This window comes from Moschus berezovskii, chromosome 11, assembly GCF_049115385.1.
Source record: "Moschus berezovskii isolate FMDL1 chromosome 11, NW_MosBer_1.0, whole genome shotgun sequence".
In the NCBI taxonomy this organism is placed as follows: Eukaryota; Metazoa; Chordata; class Mammalia; order Artiodactyla; family Moschidae; genus Moschus; species Moschus berezovskii.
The window spans coordinates 82,559,315-82,578,622 of NC_142470.1; the positions used below are offsets into that span (position 1 = coordinate 82,559,315).

At 50.0% G+C, this 19,308-nt stretch overlaps 2 protein-coding genes and 1 long non-coding RNA gene across 4 annotated transcripts in view; all 3 read left to right on the top strand.

The window, feature by feature from the left end:
* The window catches only part of THADA (THADA armadillo repeat containing), a 352,983-nt gene extending 344,385 nt beyond the window's left edge, over positions 1-8,598 (top strand). For both annotated transcript variants that reach the window (XM_088841512.1, XM_055399202.2), the window contains exons 38-39: positions 5,282-5,451; positions 6,601-8,598. In XM_088841512.1, the coding sequence (XP_088697638.1) occupies positions 5,282-5,451; positions 6,601-6,984 (554 nt within the window). In that variant the 3' untranslated portion in view covers positions 6,985-8,598. The remainder of the gene's footprint in view (positions 1-5,281; positions 5,452-6,600) is intronic.
* A 2,544-nt stretch (positions 8,599-11,142) lies between these two features.
* On the top strand, positions 11,143-15,340 carry ZFP36L2 (ZFP36 like 2 zinc finger CCCH-type). The gene is made up of 2 exons (XM_055399204.2): positions 11,143-11,478; positions 11,974-15,340. Exons 1-2 carry the CDS (start codon positions 11,428-11,430, stop codon positions 13,393-13,395), a joined length of 1,473 nt encoding a protein of 490 aa, XP_055255179.1. The 5' UTR covers positions 11,143-11,427; the 3' UTR covers positions 13,396-15,340.
* Positions 15,341-16,526: 1,186 nt separating this feature from the next.
* LOC129539045 (uncharacterized) overlaps positions 16,527-19,308 on the top strand; it is a 71,245-nt gene continuing 68,463 nt past the window's right edge. The window contains exon 1 of the long non-coding RNA XR_016038609.1: positions 16,527-16,715. This is a non-coding gene — a long non-coding RNA (uncharacterized LOC129539045). The remainder of the gene's footprint in view (positions 16,716-19,308) is intronic.

Consider the following 19,308-nt stretch of genomic DNA (forward strand, 5'->3'; position numbering starts at 1 on the left):
TTTATGCCAGTTTCGAAATCAGGAAGTGTGAGTCCTCCAGTTCTGTTGTATTTTTCCAGATTGTTTTGGCTGTTCCGGACACACAACAGATTCCTCCGACAGGCTTGTTGCTTGGTCACTTGCTTTCTTGCTTCCTTGAGGGACCAGCAAGCCTGTGAGAGCCTGGCTGGTCTGCAGGGTTAGGTTGAAAATCCCTTTCCCTATCCTTCAGCCTCCCCTTCAGAAGGCGTTCAGCCAGTAGAGACTGGGCTGCTCTGGCTGAGCTGTCTTAGTCCAGGGTAAAGGAATGAAAGAAGGAACTTGGCGAGGTGCATCTGGCCCCTCAAGCAGGAGGTCTAAGTCCATCTAATCCTCCCCTCACCCCCATCCCAGCTCCCCTTCCTCGCCTCTCCTCACCTGGTGGTGTCGGTGTTTGGATGGTTTTAATTCTAGTGGATTCGCTTCCAGATAACATACCAGCTCTCCTCTGAGCTTCAGTCGTTCCCAGGACTCCCCTGGCACTTTCTAAGCATGATGCCCAGTCACATGGTGCAGGACAGGGGACATCAGTCTTCAGGTGGGGCAGGTGCAACAGTCCAGCCTTCCCGGTGTCATCTCTGATCACTTCCGAGTGGTCTTCATGGACCCTTTGGGAGTGTTGCACGAGCTGCAGGCACTGGTTTTGCTGGTGGATGAAACTGTGTTCCCCCTATAGGGCCTTCAGTCCTTGCCTTAAGGAGACAAAAAGAAGAGTTGGGGCAGGGAGGGATAAGTGGTGAATGAGAGGGAAGATTTTTCTGGACGGTTTCAAGAGAAGCTGACCTGATACTGGTGCCACAGAATAGAGGACTTACAGCTTTGACCCTTTCTTCAAAATATGGCCCCCAGCTGCGAGCTCTTTTTAATGCATGAAAAAGGAAAGTCTCTCAGTCGTGTCCGACTCTGCAATCCTGTGGACTATGCAGCCCATGGAATTCCCTAGGCCAGAATACTGGAGTGGGTAGCCTTTCCCTTCTCCAGGGGATCTTCCCCACCCAGGGATTGAACCCAGATCTCCCACATTGCAGGCAGATTCTTTACCAACTGAGCTATCAGGAAAGCCCCATTTTTAATGGATAAAAATAATAAAACTGAGTGTGACTTCCTCATCTCCATGGGGTACTGGGAGTGTTTCTCCAAGGCTTCCCTGCAGGATGGGCGTGGCCTGTGACTGAATGATACTTATTAGCTCAGTGCCCCCACTGCTAACTGTGAGATTCTGGACCCCTCACCCAACCTCTGTGAGCACAGCTTCCTCGTTTATTAAATAAGGATACCTCCCTTCTGGTTCAAATAAAAGCAAGGGTTCAAATAAAAGGAAAGTCTCTGTTATTATCAACTTACTGCTTGCTTTCTTTGTGGCTATCCCTGTGTTAGTATTCAAACCAAATCAAGTGGGGTAAAGGAAATTTCATCATCTCCAGAGTCATAAACTGGAATGTTCTGAGCATCTGCTGTGTGTTTCACTGTATGCTAGTCTGCATGTATATTTTCAGTCTTTGGGGCTTGAAAGATGCCAATTAATGGTGTTCTCTTCCCCTTACAGATGCTAACGCAGTTGAGAATGACACAGGGGAGTCAGCAGAGATAAAAATAGAGGTTGTATCATAGGCAAAGCCTAGACCAACACATGGCTCAGACCTGCAACCAAAAATGCACCTTGACACCTCCCCTCAACTTTTTCTGTTTCCCAGCTTGAAGCCTGATGCCAAGCTGCAAAGCCTAAGGGGCAGGTGTCCTGGGGGGTTGATTTCGGGCTTGGGGTTTGATTTCGGGCTCTGAAGATGGTGTCATTGGTCCTCTGGCTGCTTCTGTGAGCCCAGGTTCCACTTCCTGGGCTCTGTAGTGCCGGCCCTGACGGAGGGCCATCAGCTCTGCTACTCTCACCATGAAGAGCCACATCTCAGGAATGCTGGCACTAGTTCTCCAAATCTGCATTCTGCATACACCATGAAACTTGCCGTCAATTCCAGTTTCTTTATAGCCACTTAAAGCTCTCTGACTGTATGCAAGTGAGATAACCTAACTGTGCCTGGATTCCTCATCCGTGAATTAGGAGCGGTAATGAGATGGCTGGATGGCATCACCGACTCTGTGGACATGAGTTTGAGTGAACTCCGGGAGTTGGTGATGGACAGGGAGGCCTGGCGTGCTGTGATTCATGGGGTCGCGGAGAGTCGGACACGACTGAGCGACTGAACTGAACTGAACTGAACTGAACACCCAACCCAGAGGATGTTGAAGGACTGGAGAGAAAGGACTTGGTTAAGGGACTGGCACTTAATAGGTCCCCAGAGGCTGGTTCAACACGCTAGAGAACTCAGCTTTCTATTCCAGACTCTGAGGCTTCTCCCTGCGTGTTAAGCAAGTGTCTTTGGGGGTCAAATGGTCAAGGACAAGGTCTGTGGGCTGCAGTGAAGATGTGGATTTGAGAAAGATGAGGTCTCAGTAGAAGTGGGTCATTGAAAAACAAGCATTGGTGTATGGAAGGGTCTGTAGAAATGTATTGTCTGTCTGGCAAGATTTCAGCCCCACGTTTCAGGCCTGCTGTAGTTTGGTGGTGGAAGGCGCAGGGTTGTTAACGGAAGTGTCAATGCCCTGAGCCTCCCTTCAAACCCATATTTAGGACTGTCTAAAAATCCTAAAAGATGATGCTGTGAAAGTGCTGCACTCAATATGCCAGCAAATTTGGAAAACTCAGCAGTGGCCACAGGACTGGAAAAGGTCAGTTTTCATTCCAACCCCAAAGAAAGGCAATGCCAAAGAGTGCTCAAACTACTGCACAACTGCACTCATCTCACACGCTAGTATAGTAATGCTCAAAATTCTCCGAGCCAGGTTTCAGCAATACATGAACCGTGAACTTCCAGATGTTCAAGCTGGATTTAGAAAAGGCAGAGGAACCAGAGATCAAATTGCCAACATCCAGATCTTCGAAAAAGCAAGAGAGTTCCAGAAAAACATCTACTTCTGCTTTATTGACTATACCAAAGCCTTTGTCTGTGTGGATCACAACAAACTGTGGAAAATTCTTAAAGAGATGGGAATACCAGACCACCTGAACTGCGCCCTGAAAAATCTGTATGCAGGTCAAGAAGCAATAGTTAGAACTGGACATGAAACAACAGACTGGTTCCAAATCGAGAAAGGACTACGTCAAGGCTGTATATTGTCACCCTACTTATTTAACTTATATGCAGAGTACATCATGAGAAATGCTGGGCTGGATGAAGCATAAGCTAGAACCAAGATTGCTGGGAGAAATATCAATAACCTCAGATATGCAGATGACAGCACCCTTATGGCAGAAAGTGAAGAAGAACTAAAGAGCCTCTTGAAAGTGAAAGAGGAGAGTGAAAAAGTTGGCTTAAAGCTCAACATTCAGAAAACTAAGATCATGGCATCCGGTCCCACCACTTCATAGGAAATAGATGGGAAAACAATGGAAATAGTGACAGACTTTATTTTGGGGGGCTCCAAAATCACTGCAAATGGTAAATGCAGCCATGAAGTTAAAAGACACGCCTTGGAAGAAAAGTTATGACCAAGCTAGACAGCATATTAAAAAGCAGAGAAATTACTTTGCCAAACAAAGGTCCATCTAGTCAAAGCTATGGTTTTTCCAGTAGTCATGAATGGATGTGAGAGTTGGACTATAAAGAATGAACTGATGCTTTTGAACTGTGGTGTTGGAGAAGACTCTTGAGAGTCCATTGGACTGCAAGGAGATCCAACCAGTCCATCCTAAAGGAAATCAGTCCTGAATACTCATTGGAAGGACTGATGCTGAAGCTGAAACTCCAATACTTTGGCCACCTGGTGCGAAGAGCTGACTCATTGAAAAGACCCTGATGCTGGGAAAGATTGAAAGCAGGAGGAGAAGGGGACGACAGAGGGTGAGTTAGTTGGATGGCATCACCGGCTCCACAGACATGAGTTTGAGTAGGCTCTGGAAGTTGGTGATGGACAGGGAAGCCTGGCATGCTGCAGTCCATGGAGTCGCAAGGAGTGGGACACGACTGAGCAGCTGAGTGAACTGAAGGCAAAATGGTGAAGTAAGCAGTGGTTTCCCCAAGTCACCCACTTCCTTTTTCTGTGCCCCATTCTGCTCTTTCAGCGCCCTTCCCCCAGTCAGCTAAGAAGATGAGTGTCTGAAAAATGGTTTCAGTCTAACACAGAAGGCAGTGGACTAGGAGCTAATTCCAGCCCCCCACCTGTCATTGGGGAGCTTCCCAGGTGGCTCAATAGTAAAGAATCTTCCTGCCAAGCGGGAGACATGGGTTTAAGCCCTGGGGTAGAAAGATCCCCTGGAAAAGGAAATGGCAACCCACTCCAGTATTCTTGCCTGGAACATCCCATGGACAGAGGTGCTTGGTGGGCTACAGTCTATGGGGTTGCAAAGAGTCCGAAATGACTTAGCAATTAAACAACAACTTGTCATTGTACAGCCTGTGAACTGCGAATGGCTTTTACATTTTTTTAATGGTTGGAAAAAATAAAAAGATTATTTGTTGATACCTAAAAATCACATGGAAGTTTAATTTTATTGGAACATAAATAAAGATTTATTGGAACCTAGTAGTCACAACCATTTGTTTACATATTGTCTATGACTGCTTTCCTCAGAGTTAATTGTGACAGAGACCATAAGACTCGCAAAGTCGGGACATCCCTGGTGGTCCAGTGGCTAAGACTGACAGTGCAGGAGGCCAGGTTCAATCCCTGGTCAGGGACCTAGATCCCACATACCGTCACTAAGACCCAGCACAGCCAAACAAATAAATATTAAAAAGACTCCCAAAGTCTAAAATATTTACCTTCTGGCTCTTTAAGAAAAAGTTTGTTGATGCCCTGCTCAGAGATGTTAGAGATTTAATGTGTCATGTGCTCAGTGGGATTTGCTTTAGAGGAAGGGGCAAAGTGATGGAGGCCAGGCATTGTCAGCGGGCCTGCAGAGGAAACGCTGGGTGGAATGCTTTCCTGATATCCTTCCAGTTGGGTTGAGGGGAGAGAAACGTCTAGTCCTGTAGATGGGGCAGCTTCTATCCACACTGGGATAGGGGCACGGAAATGGTGGGGTTCAGGCCTATGACTCATTCTAGTGCACAGACAGCAAATAACCCTTAGTGAGCCTCTCCCACCAGCTTCCCTGCCAGGCGGTGGCAGTGGTTTTACCTGGGGCTTTCACTGCCTAAGAATCCTGCACAGACTCCCGGTTGGCTCTCAGCAGCACATTCATGGCTCACCTCTCTCGTCTTTGCAGAATTTGCCTTCTGTCCGGTGGATGCCTCTAGTGCACTGGATCTGGCTCTGGCTGTGCTCTGTGACCTGCTCCAGCAGTGGGATCAGCTGACCCCCGGACTCCCAGTCCTGCTGGGATGGCTGTTGGGTGAGGGTGAGGACCTCATGGCCTGTGAGGAGAGCGCACATCAGGTAATCCCTGGGGTCTCAGGCAGCGGAGGTGTGTGAGAGTGTCCTACCTACGCCCACTGGAGGCAGCACTTAACAGGCTTTCGTTGGCTTGATATGGCTTGAAAGTGTGCTTCCGGATGCTCAGATACAGAGTAGTAACCGATCAACAAAATCTCCACGTGACCCCAGCCTGCTGGGTGCTGCTCAGGCAGCTCTCCTGCTGATTGAGGAGTTTCAGTGGTAAGCCTTCCCATCAGTGTGGGGGAGGGGACTTCGAAAGAGGTCCCTTGGAAGTTGATAGTTTAATTATGGAGAATGCTTATTTATCCACATTAGAGTAACCAAGGGCTCCCCACAATTAGGTCTGAAGCTGAAACACTTCCAGAGAATCAGGGTCCTTCTGGGGTCTCGGCCGCTAGAAGAAAACTATTAAACCCCTCCAGGTTTAATAAACTGTTATTTTATTAAAATTAAATTTATTTTTATTAAAAAATAAAACTATTAAACTGCTCCAGGGGGAGCAGTCAACAGATAGGGAAACTGAGGACCCAGATAAGCAGCAAAAGCATCCTGAGAACTGAAATTCCTCTTCACTAGTGTCTGACTCAGCTGGCCTTCTTGGCATCCCCAGCAGGCCAAGAGTTCAAAAAGCAGTCTGTTTATGGGAAATCTGGAGACAAGATAAAGTGTCTACAATAAAAATGACCTTGAAAGTCCCCAGCATTATAGAAATTGGGTTTCATTCTCAGAGAGCAGTGTCTCATGTTTGGTAATACTTCGCTCTTTGTTCTTCTGCTCCCATCTCCCTTCCCCACTCCTCTCTGATTTCTAGATGCACCTAGGGACCCCCGCTGTGTTTAGGTCCCCTTTTCAGCACCAGTCCCCCAAGGTACCTTGGCTGAGAACCACAAACACATCCTTATCAAAGGTCATGTTAAGTCTCGGGGGGAGGAATTCCTCTCCGGTGGAGAAGTAAAATGGGTGAAAATAGAAGGTGACCTTCAAGGCTGCAAGTGGTGTGTGTGCAGGGGTGTTGACAGGCAAAAGTGGGCCCGATGTCAGATGGGGGAGGGGACACACTGCTTCTACATCTGCCAGGACTCTGCTCTGGACTGGGGCTGGGTCAACATCCCCTGTAAGGCTGGGTTTTGGCTTTTTCATCTGATTCAGGTGGAAGAAGACTACCCTTTTGAAAAAACGGAAATCAACTTTTGGGCTGAAACCCTGATCTTCGTGAAATACCTCTACAAGCATCTCTTCCGCCTCCTCTCTGAGTCCAGCTGGCGTCCCCTCAGCCCCGAGATGCTCCGTCATCTTCAGAGGACTGCGTCGGAGCAATGCCACCTCCTCTCCCAGCTCTTCAGGGTGCTGCCTCCCACTGCTGAGTTTTTGAAGACAGCAGAGTTCACGACACTGCGCATTCGGGAGGAAAGGACCTTGGCTTGCCTGAGGCTGCTGGCTCTTCTGGAAGGAAAGGAAGGGGAGGACACCCTAGTTCTCAGGGCTTTGAATTCTCCTGCAGCAGCGAATCAGTTAACGCTTCCAAGAACATAAACAGCTTGTTGAAGAAGGATTTGTGGGATTGGGATGGGGTGGGTTATTCCTCCACTCAATCAATACGAAAATGTTCAGCAGAAACTCCAGCATCTTCTCCCCTTCACACCATGCCTCCTCCCCCACCTCCCTTCTGCGAGTCTAGTCTTCTGTCCCACAGAGGATTTTTTCTTCGGTTCAGTTATTCAAGGCAGCCTCGTTTATTGCAGCTACTGTAGGAAGTGAGGCTACCACAGTGACTATTGACTCTGTTCCCAGGTGCAGGCCACCTGCAGGCCTGAATTAACCTTTCTCATCCCCCAGGACCTCCAATGTCCAACCAGAGCCAGCCTGCATTTTTCTCTGAATTGACTACACAGAATTGGGTTTTAACACATGATCCCCCCCCCCCCATTTTTGGCTGGTTGTAAGAGTTGGATTAGTTAGCAAACAGCCCACTTGGTCCGAATTTCAAATTTTATTCCATTTTAGTGAAGTAAGAAATATGTTCCAAATGTTGGATCCTGGGAGAATTAAGTGTTAACTTCATACAAATAATTTTGTTTTTACTGTCTGCATGTTTAAGCCTTCAGTGACCTACACATGCCATCCTCATTATTAAAAGAGCCATTACAAGCTCCTACCCCCTGACCCCCAATAAAAAGTATTTGTGCTATTGTTAAGACATCATCTCTACCACCCACTGAAACCATAGCCTCTTGGCTGTTAGAAGGAACCTGGGGAAAGGGGAGTCAGAATAAATGACTTATTTGATGTCTACACTGTTTACTATCATTTTCTTGGTTGCAGTAACAAAAAGATTCTTACTTAGGATCACAGAAAACATTTATCCATTTTAGTGATTTAATCTACAAACCTTAGGATTTTCTGCTTTTTTAAATCCAGCCCTCCCCACTTCCTCAGACACCCAGCAGGTGTCGCTATTGCATACGTTTTGTTGCTGATTTTGTTTTTCACTGGCTTACCGTTTTTAATTTGTAATTTCAGAGGGTCACCCAAAGACAGTTATCTTGAAACTCATAGCTTGGATAGGTCATAACCTCATCCACGTTCACTTCATCCTAGTTATCTGAAGAAACCATTTCAGTAATTGAATGTACACTTGGTTCAGCTTTTAGAGTCTAAATACTTCACAGGTGAGCAACCAGTTAGAATTATTTTATTGATGTTTGAGCATTTGATCAGGCAGTTTAGAGGGGAGAGGGTTTGATATGATCATTTCCTACTGCAGAAAGATTTATATTTCAAATATAATTTGTTTCTCTTTGAAAGAAAACCACCTAACACTAAATAAATAGAGCCTACTAGTAAAGAGCTGTAGGAAGAGGCATGGAAAGAAGTTAATTTAGTGTCCAAAGTTTTGTCCTAAAAAGAACAGGAAATTCCCTGGTGGTTTTGCACTATTCAGCTCAAAATGTGTTTGTTGTGATCCTGAATTAATTACCTGGTTAGGCATCTGTGTATCCCACACTTGATGGAAAGTTGCCAGCTTAACATTTCTTTTTGTTCTGAGAAGACATGGCTGGTGAGAAGTCAGGTAATTGTTGGTACAACATAATGATAACCATGGTAGAATAATTGTGAATGGCTCTAATAAAGCTCAGCTCACTGGAAAAGGCCAGCATTCCTTTTTTCTTCATTTAAAATGAAATAAAAGCAGTTACATAATATTAAAAATATTTCTACCAGCAGGTACTCTGTACCAAAGCATGTACCATAGCAGGTTTACAGGCAAGCTCCAAAGTCTTCTACCCAGCTCGCAAAGTGGGTGTTCTGATAGGTGTTGACTGGGAATTACCCCAGATTTTGATCTTGGCTGGTTGTAGCCAGCTTGGGAGTACAGGAGAGACAGATGTTTCCACTGGTTTTTGTATCTGAAATCTTGTCACTGACCTTCAATAGCAGGGGTGGTGGCCTGGGAAATGGCTGTTTCACACTTTCCTGATGCATTCCCAGGGGCAATTCAGAATACCCCACTGTCAGAGCCATCCTCAAACTCGTGTGTTTGGGTTCATTTCAACAAAGAACAAAATAGGGTCAGGGTTCTTGGGTGTTCGAGGCTACAAGTGTCCGCCACGAATGCCCAGCCTTGTCTAATGATCAGTGTAGGCTGGGTGGTGAGACTAAAGCAATCACTTCTTCTGAGGTCACTGCCCTTGGCTCTAAGCTGGAGGGTCCAAGATTTGGTGCCCTCTCAGCTCTACATTCACCATTCTGTGGACCTTCACCCATCCAGCCATGCTCCAGAGGTCTGACTTGCTCCATTTTTTTGCTTTGTCAGTTTGTTTTAATAAGTAAGATGGAATATACTTGTTTATCTTTTAAACATCGTAACGGATAACTCATTTGCATTGGCACCTTGACAAAAGCTGATAGATTAGTAAAGCAGGAATTATGTTAGTTTTACAAGGAAACCCAGGTGCCCAAGTGATTATGTGATTTGTCTAAAACCATGTGGTTTATAAGGGAAGGAGGCTGAACTGCAGCCGTATGTTTCTGATCCTCAAGTCCTTGCAGCCCTGCCCTGGCTCAAGCGCCCTGGCTCAAGCACCCTGGCTGGGTGGAGAGTCCAGCAGTTGGCTCTGCATGCAAGCTGAACTTGAAGAAGTTGGTTTCCTGAGAGACAGGCCTAGTTCATTCCTTCCCAGGGTACCGAGAGAGGGAGTGAGTGCAGCGGAATGTAAATAAGCACAAGAACACACCGCCAGAAATAAGATCAACCGGGCAAGGGGGCGTGGGTCGCGGGAGCTTCTTCCTGGCAGGTACTGGACCTTTCAACTTAACGCCCAGTAACAGCCTAGGCTGCCAGGTGTGCGAAATCATAGGCCGGACTCCAGCCTTTCAGAGGCAGCGTCTGCGTAGACGCGGAGAAGTGTCCTGGACCGGACCCCAGATCTGACAGCGGCTTAAGCCTCACTGGGTGCTGGGGCGGGGTGGTGTCTGCCTCGAACCCGGAGGGCACCGGCTGGCAAAATCTTATACCAATGCAGGCTTCTGGGGTGTGGGACTGGCGAGAAGTTTTAAGGAGAGCCCAACAGGCGAATCCTCGGTGCCCAGCCTTGCCTGGCTGCGGGTCGGCCTCAGCGGGAGCCCACAACCCAGGACGAGCTAAGGAAGGGCGCGGCGCCCTGAACGGCAGGGAGGGTTTAGGAGGGCGCGCCAGGCCAAGGCTGCGGCGGACGGGAGCCTTGGCTGGCAGCTGTACCTCGACCCCCAGGAGGACTGGGGAAAGCCGGACAGACCAGCAGACGGACAAGGCGGCGGGAAGTGGCCTCCATGCCTACGCGGCTCTCCCGGTCTTTCCTCCCGTCCTCCCAGCCGGCTCTCCCGCCCGGGACGCCCCGCGCCACTCTGCGACTTTGGCCCTGGCTCAAGGTCTTGTGATGTGATTAGCAAAGCCAGCGCCTTGTCCTCAGACACTCAGCCCTGCCCGGCAGGCCTCGGCATTCAAGCCCTGTTTACTGCAGTCTGGGCGGGAAGAGGGGCGGAGAAACGGGCCCAGGCTCCTCCGGGAGAGACTGCCCAGGCGGCCGCCCGCGTGGCCGCTCCCGCCCCCACCCCCACCGCATCTCCACGTGCAGTCGGGACGCAGCCACCACCCATTAGACTCGGGCCCAGAGTCCCCGCCCCCCGGCCAGAGGGCCCTTTGCAAAGCAGCCGGGCCGCGCGGACGGTTGCAATATTCTTGCACTTTGCAATTCCCGCGCCCAGTATAAAACTCAAAAGTGGGAGATAACAGCTCCGCAATTCCGCCTAGCTGGATCGGGCGGGGAAAAACGTTCAGGGCTGCAGAAACCCGGCCACGTTAGACGTGCTGGGGATTTCCGACAGAACAGCCCCAGAGGAAGGGAGCCGTATCTTCCCGCCACCAACCAGCAGCACCCATCTCGGCCGAGATCTCCACGCCGCCCCGGGCGCTAAAGGCGGCCAGCCCCGCCCCGAGGCCTCTCCGTCCCCTCCCCCAGAGGAAAAAAATTGGCGGCGGCCAATAGGAGGCCAGGAGGCTCCTGACGTCCGCCAGCGGGCGGGCGGCGTTGCCTGGAGACCCCGGCGGGGTCAGCGTTCTGTCCCCTCCCCTGGCACGCCCGCCCCGGAGCGGCCGCGCTCCGGGGGCTCTATATAGGGCGCGCGCTCGCGGGCCGCTGAGTTCCACCAGTCCGCGAGCTGCCGTCGGCTCCGCGCGGGGGGGCGGGCCGGGCACCCCGGGGCGCGGAGGAGCGCTCTAGCTTCCCTCTTCTTTCCCCCCAACTCCGCACTCCCGGGCACCCTCAAACCAGTCCACGCTGCTGCCCCTGCTCCCTCTTTTCTCGCCCCCCGGCAAACTTTCGGTCCCTTCCTCGCCCCTCGCCCGTTACTCGTCGTGGCTCGGGCCCGACCGCGCCGCCCCGAGGGCACCTCCGGATCTCCCAGTCTCCAGCTCCGACCATTAGAGGATCCAGAAACATGTCGACCACACTTCTGTCCGCCTTCTACGATATCGACTTCTTGTGCAAGGTACGCGGGTGAGCAGGGAGCCCTTCGAGTTCTCAGGCTTGGCCTTCTGTCCTCGGCTTTGGGGGTTCTCTTCCCGCTCTGACTTTTTTAGATTCGGGAAAAATCCCAGAGTTTGCACTGTTGCTCGAGCCTTGTGGGCGGGGAGAAGGAACAGCTGGGAGGAAAAGCAGAAGGGAGTCGCTGTAGCTGTTAGTTTCTCCGCAGCCGACCACAGCCACGCTGCCCGGGGCTTCCCGGACGGGGTTTGCGCCGCCCAGGCCTACGGCCCACGGCTGAGGATCACATGTCGCGGCGCGGCGCGGCCTAGGGTGGGAGAGTCCGGCTCCTCCCAATGCGAACTTGATTCCTGTGCGCGTTTAAGGGTGGAGGTTGGGCAGAATCGAGATCCGAAAAAAGGAAAAAAGAATCGGAGGGCTGGTAGTGGCTACTCCGCAACTCGCCCCAACTCTTCCCTCCTCCCTTTTCATCTCTTCCCCGCTCCCCTCCTCTTGGCAGACGGAGAAATCCCTGGCCAACCTCAATCTGAACAACATGCTGGACAAGAAGGCGGTGGGGACACCCGTGGCCACCGCCCCCAGCTCGGGCTTCACGCCGGGCTTCCTCCGACGGCACTCGGCCAGCAACCTGCACGCGCTCGCCCACCCCGCGCCTAGCCCCGGCAGCTGCTCGCCCAAGTTCCCGGGCGCGGCTAACGGTAGCGCGGCGGCGGGCGGCTCGGCCTCCTACGGCACCCTCAAGGAGCCGTCGGGGAGCGGCGGCACCGCCCTGCTGAACAAGGAGAACAAATTCCGGGACCGCTCGTTCAGCGAGAACGGGGAGCGCAGCCAGCACCTCCTGCACCTGCAGCAACAGCAGAAGGGGGGCGGCGGCTCCCAGATCAATTCGACGCGCTACAAAACTGAGCTGTGCCGGCCCTTCGAGGAGAGTGGCACCTGCAAGTACGGCGAGAAGTGCCAGTTCGCTCACGGCTTCCACGAGCTGCGCAGCCTGACGCGGCACCCCAAGTACAAGACCGAGCTGTGCCGCACCTTCCACACCATCGGCTTCTGCCCGTATGGGCCGCGCTGCCACTTCATCCACAACGCTGATGAGCGGCGACCCGCGCCGTCCGGGGGTGCCTCCGGGGACTTGCGCACCTTCAGCGCCCGCGACGCGCTGCACCTAGGCTTCCCGCGGGAACCGCGGCCCAAGCTGCACCATAGCCTCAGCTTCTCGGGCTTCCCGTCGGGCCACCACCAGCCCCCTGGGGGCCTGGAGTCGCCCCTGCTTCTCGACAGCCCCACGTCGCGCACGCCGCCGCCACCCTCCTGCTCCTCGGCCTCGTCTTGCTCGTCGTCCGCTTCGTCGTGCTCCTCGGCCTCGGCAGCCTCCACGCCCTCCGGCGCCCCGACGTGCTGCGCCTCTGCTGCGGCAGCGGCCGCGGCCGCGCTGCTGTACGGCACCGGGGGCGCCGAGGACTTGCTTGCACCCGGCGCGCCCTGCGCCACCTGCTCGTCGGCCTCGTGCGCCAACAACGCCTTCGCCTTCGGCCCGGAGCTGAGCAGCCTCATCACACCGCTCGCCATCCAGACCCACAACTTCGCCGCCGTGGCTGCTGCCGCCTACTATCGCAGCCAGCAGCAGCAGCAGCAGCAGGGCCTGGTACCCCCCGCGCAGCCCCCGGCGCCGCCCAGCGCGCCCCTCCCTGCCAGCGCCGCTGCGCCGCCCTCGCCGCCCTTCAGCTTCCAGTTGCCACGCCGCCTGTCCGAGTCGCCGGTGTTCGACGCGCCCCCTAGCCCCCCGGACTCGCTGTCGGACCGCGACAGCTACTTGAGCGGCTCCCTGAGCTCGGGCAGCCTCAGCGGCTCAGAGTCCCCCGGCCTTGACCCGGGTCGCCGCCTGCCCATCTTCAGCCGCCTCTCCATCTCCGACGACTGAGGCAAGAGGGCGCCAGTGAGGAGGAGGAAGGGAAGGCCGTTCTGGGGGTGTTGGAGGGCGCCCCTGCCTCGGGGCAGGGGGGCATGGGAGTGTCGGGGGGTGACATCGGCCATAAGCAGACTGCAGGTTGTGCCGAGCACTTGGACTCGAACTTGAGTGCCGGGAGGGGCCCCCACCCCTCCCTTTTCGGTTCCCTCTTTTTTTTTTTTTTTTTTATTATTATTTTTATTATTATTACGAAGTTTCATTCTTGTTGAGCGGGAAAAAAGCCAACGAACTTTTTGTATTGATGAACAAAAGACTCACAACAGAGCAGTTGTGATGCGAATAGAACAAAAAACCAAACAAACAACAAACTTTTTTAGATCTCCTATGAGTTTGGGATTTTAGGAAAAATCAACCCAGCACCAGCAGCTATCAACCACCATTCCATATCTTCACTTGAAAAGCATTAGTTACAGTCCAGATGTCGGGACTCTTATCTTGAGAGAAGTTCCTAATTGTTTGTCCCAGACCAGTGTAAACAAACCAACCAACCACCGCCTTGCTAAACTTAAAAGCTTTTAGAATCCAATATTCTGCCAGGAATATGCCTTGATAGTAGACCTCAGCTCCATAGGTGTTTGTTTTTTAACAAAGTTATATATGTCTGGAAAAAAAAACCTTGCATTCCAAAGTTTCATACTGGTTACTGGTTTCATTGCCACCACTTAGTGGATGTTTAATTTAGAACCATTTTGTCTGCTCTTTCTGGAAGCCTTGGGCAGAGCTTAGTTCGTAATTGATGGGGAATAACTGCTGAATTTTTAGCTGTTTTGAGTTGATTCGCACCACTGCACCACAACTCAATATGAAAAAAACTATTTAACTTATTTATTATCTTGTGAAAAGTATACATTGAAAATTTTGTTCATACTGTATTTATCAAGTATGATGAAAAGCAATAGATATATATTCTTTTATTATGTTAAGTTATGATTGCCATTATTAATCGGCAAAATGTGGAGTGTATGTTCTTTTCACAGTAATATATGCCTTTTGTAACTTCACATGGTTATTTTATTGTAAATGAGTAAAAAAATCTTAATTTAAGAGATTGTATGTAATATTTATTTCATTAATTTCTTTCCTTGTTTACGTAAATTTTGAAAGATTGCATGATTTCTTTACAGAAATCTATCTTGATGCTGTGGAAGTAGTTTGAGGAATACCTTATGAGTTTTTCTTAGAATGTATAATGGTTGTAGCCCATCCAACTTTAAAAGAAAAAATGACCACATTGCAATCGGGCTTACATGTGGCTTGCTTTTCTCATTCCAACTTTATAAATTAGCAAAAGATGTTTTTTGTTTGCTTATTCCACCAGTTCTACTGTGACATACTCTGCATATAAAGACATGTAGCAATAATGGGGAGGGGGGTAATCTCACAGTGCCTTTGGAAGGGCCAGAACTTGCCTTAAATTTTCCTCAGCCAAATAAGTATTTTGTCTATTAGTGCTTGAGAGAATCTGAATGTAGGATGGGTTCAACTGCACAAAAGGAAAAGATTTTTACCACTTTTTTTTATATAGATACAAAGTGAAGAGGCCACCTCTTAGTGCTAAAATGGTATGTAGTACATGAATATGCCTTGTTTAATTACAGAAAATTCCAAAACTTGTACTATTTTTTTTCCCCGTGTGGAAAGGCAGGAATGCTTTTCTGGACAGCAGCTGAATGAGCAGTAGCTTTAGTTTGTACGTAGGTACAGTTGGAGCACTATGTATGTATGTATTGTGGACTACTTTGACAGAAGTAGGTATTTTGAATGTAACAAGGTTAAGTCAACTTGAGTTGTAATATATTTGGGGAATCAGTTCACTACAAATTGTGACTGTAAACATTGTACTGTAAATGTTTTGTAGTTTTCCCCCAATAAAACTTTTGGGAAAAAAAAAAAGGTATTAATGTGTAAGATAGCTTCCTTTTTTAAAATGGGGATATCTATAAAGCTTTCTAGCTTCCCACCGCTGTCAGGCATTGCCCAGGTCTTAGAGAGTTGGGTGGTAGGGTTTAGAGTGCTGGCAGAGCCTGAGTTCAGAAAAGCTTGTCTCCCTGTATGTTTCAATAGCAAGTTCTTTTAGCTAAAAGAATAATTTAGACTGTCAAGGGCATTACTTTAGCTTGCTGTTCCCTTTGCTAATAAGATGCATCCCCGAGTTGGCTGACGGGTAGCAGGTCCTGGCTGGGAGGCCTGAGGGGTGTGGCCCGCCTATGAGTCACCAAGCGATCACGTGTCTGCAGTGGCAGCTGAAGGTCTGATTTTTTTTTTTTTTTCCAGTGGGACGCCTGGGAAACAAACTGCTTGGGTGAGGAGGGTCTTGCCAGCCCCTGGCTGAATTGGGGGTGGGAAGTTAAAGCCCAACCTTTCTGGGCTGGAGAACCAGGGTTTGGCCTGGACTTTGGAAAGCCTGGTTGTGCTGAGGACGGAAAGAGAAGGAAGATTAAACAAGTTAAACTTATATCTGGGTAGTGTTTGTTTATGTGGACAGCTTCCTCTGGGAGTGAGCACACACGTTATTTATGCAAAAGGATTAGTGTCTGTGCTTGAGACTACTATAAGCGGCCAGAAAGCAAATTCAACCCAGGTCTGGAAAAAAGGAAGAAAAAAAAAAAGCTTTCAATCTCTGCTGATTCTCACATAATTGAACAAAACCTGAGTATGGTTCTTCCTACGATTGCTTTAAAGCTTGAAAATGTGCTTCATAAATCAATTCCTGTTTTTCCTTCTCTACCCCTCACCCACCCCTAACACACAGTTCACTTTTTCCTAAGTAAATAAGAGCTTTAGCAAAAGTTTGTTTCCTCATCTACAACAACTGGGTTCTATCACCTGTACTCCCATCCCCTTGACCCTGTGTTCACTGGGGTCTCCTGAGTCTCACAGCTGAGCCTGGTTGGGTGGGGGTGATCAGTGGAGCCGGCCAGGCCTTGAGCAGCTGCTTCGCGCTAACAGTGATTGCGCTGGTGTTAACTGGAGCGTTTTGGTGCTGGGCGCCCGCTGCCAAAGGGGATCGGGAACAATCTCAAAGTTCTCCCAAATGCCTGGCCCCTGGCTGAAAGCTTCAGCGGTGGGGGAAGGGAAGGACTGGACGAGTGAAGACCCTGCGGGCTCAGAGTCCTCTTTACCATAAAGAATGTGCAATGGCAAGGAAAAGTCTAAAATGTGGTGCTATGTAGGGCCAAACTGCATTTCAAAGGCCTTGTTTCCACTTCATTCCAAAACTGATTTTCCTAAACAAGTACTTTTTGATCAACTGGAACCTTCGACTTTTTGGGGTAAGCCACATTCATTTTTAAAAACCGGTTTGTTTGAAAGCCCAACTGCTAGGAGCCGATGTTTTGTATTTTAGACCCAGTGGAGCGTGCAGAGCTGCGGGGGTGTGTGTGGCGGGATCATTCAGAAATCTCCTCTTGCTGCAGATCAGTGGAGGGTGTGGGGCCATTGTCTTTCTGCAGCGGCTGGAATTAACAGCAAACAAAACGCTCTACTGTTGCTGGATCACCCTTAGACAAGTTTCCTTGTAAATTAAGGGAACTTGAAGTAAAAACTGCAAGTAAGAACAAGCCAGGATTCCTATCACAGGATGGGGAGTGGAACGAAAACTAACTCCTGTCTTATACCCAAGATAAAATTCTTTTGTAGTTGGTTGTGAAAATGAGCCCAGAGCATGATGGTGTTGAGAATGGTTCAATAGTAGCATTTCCACTAGCTGATAAAAACTAAGGTATTTTTTAAGCAGCCCAATTAGTGTACGTCACTTTCTAAATTATTTCTGAGACAGGCTGCATGCATGTAGATACTTCCCACCCCTCACTGTCTGAACCTACTGCTGAGTGTATGAAACAGGGGCAGTGGGGGCACACAAAAATACTATTGAGAAGGCCAAAGCTCTGCACCCACCCTTGGGAATAGATGGAGGATTGTGAGCCCTGCCATGGTTCAGGAATCCACATGATAGGACCCAGCCCGGAGGGCCCAAGGTGGAAAGGACAAACAGGCAAAGCTCTTGGCTGCAGATCTGGCCCAGCACTGGGATGCTCGGTGGTGAAGTTGGCCTGGGGGTCTCAGAAACCTCCAGGCTAAATATATGCAGAAAGTAAGCCCACCAGAGAGCATTTGAACCTGGAAGGGAACTGTCTCCAGGCATTTGATCGTCATTGTCCTCTAGGTAACAAGAGTAAGGGCAGATATGGCCTCAAGAGTATGGCAAACTCTGGCCACATCTTGAAAGCAGAAGTTGGGTCTCTGCACCTTCCCTGGCCTTTGAGTTCATGGGAGCTTACACAGCCCCTGGTAAGCAGCCAGGCTTACCTTCTATCAAGAGCCTGTAACCATTCTCCATTGTTGTTACATCATTGAACTCTGTTTATTTTTTCTTGTTCGCTTTCTGGGGGATGTGTAAATCTGTGGCCATCCAGGGCAGTTCCAATTTGTGCTGCTGGCAAGGCCAGGAGGGAGGGAGGAAAGAGGGAGGGTCAGGGAGGAGTCAGAGCCTGGCAGCTGAACAGGCTTGCCTTGGGAGGAACCCTGTGGGAAGGGGCCCCCCACCCCGGGCAGCAGGAAGCCATAGCACCTCCAGGTCCACCGCTGCCTAGGTGGGTTCTCCCAACCTCTCCTGACAGTATTTGCTGGACCTGGAAAGTGTATGAGTGTGGATGTGTGTCTAAGGGTGTAACTGTATGTGTGGAGGGAAGTCTTTTGAGAGGGTATCCACATGGAGGGTGTTTCTGGGTCCTTGTCTCTCTGGCTGGGCGTATACACGGGCATGGTATTGCTCTGTGTCAGGGGTCTGTGTCTGTGTGGGGGGTTGCTGTAGAATACTGGTATATGTGCCTGCAACTGTGGGCTGAATGGATCTGTGACATTTGTGAGGGATGTTTGTCTGCAGGGTGTGAGAGTTGGTGAGTGGGTATGGAAATCTGTGAGTGTGGGTGTGGGTTTGGGTGTGTCTGTTGCACTGTGTATGTGTGTATAAATGTGGGTATAGGTTTGAATGTGTCTTGCTCTGTGTGTGTGTGTGTAGGTATGTATGTATATCTGTGTGTGGGTACAGGTTTCAGTGTGTGTTGCTCTGTGTGTGTGTCTGTGTGTGGGTACAGGTTTCAGCGTGTCTGTTGCTCTGTGTGTGTGTCTATGTGAGGGTACAGGTTTCAGCATGTCTGTTGCTCTGTGTGTGTGTGAATGTGGGTATGGGTTTCAATGTGTCTGTTGCTGTGTGTGTGTTCTGTTGCTTTGTGTATGTATCTGAGAGTGTGGGTGGGTTTGGGTGTGCCTGTTGCTGTGAATGGGTGTGTCTGTGTAGCTGTTGCTGTATGGGTAGGTGTGTGGGTCTGTGGGGTGTGGGAAGGATCTGTGGGTGTTGCTGTATGTTTGGATCTGGATGTGTCTGTGTGATGGAGCAGGGGTGTCTCTGTTGGAGTGGAGTGTTAACAACACCTTCCGGGGAAAAGCAGTCCTTTCTCACAGGCGTCTTTCAAGTTGAAAACTGTTTTCAAAACCCGGAAATGGCAGCCAGGCTGCCACCCGCTTCCTGCAGGGCAGTGGGCAAAACAAGGCTGAGTGGGAGGGTGGCAGACAGGCCTTCAGCCTGCAGGGACCCCAGACCCACTTTATGGCTGCTCACACCTGCCAGGGACAGGCCTCCTGGGCCTGACTGCAGGGACGCATTTAGAAACAATTCATTCTCTGGCTGGCCGGGGGAGGGGCCCTTTTATTTTCATCTGTTGCAGAAATAGCTCTTGTCAGATAGAAGTTCTTGTGCCCTCTGGGGCGAGGCAGCACTGAAATAGAAGGGAAGATATTAAGGATTTTAGACAGACAAGAGAACTCCTGAGCTCGGCTGAAACCAAGTTTTAAAATATTTCTCTA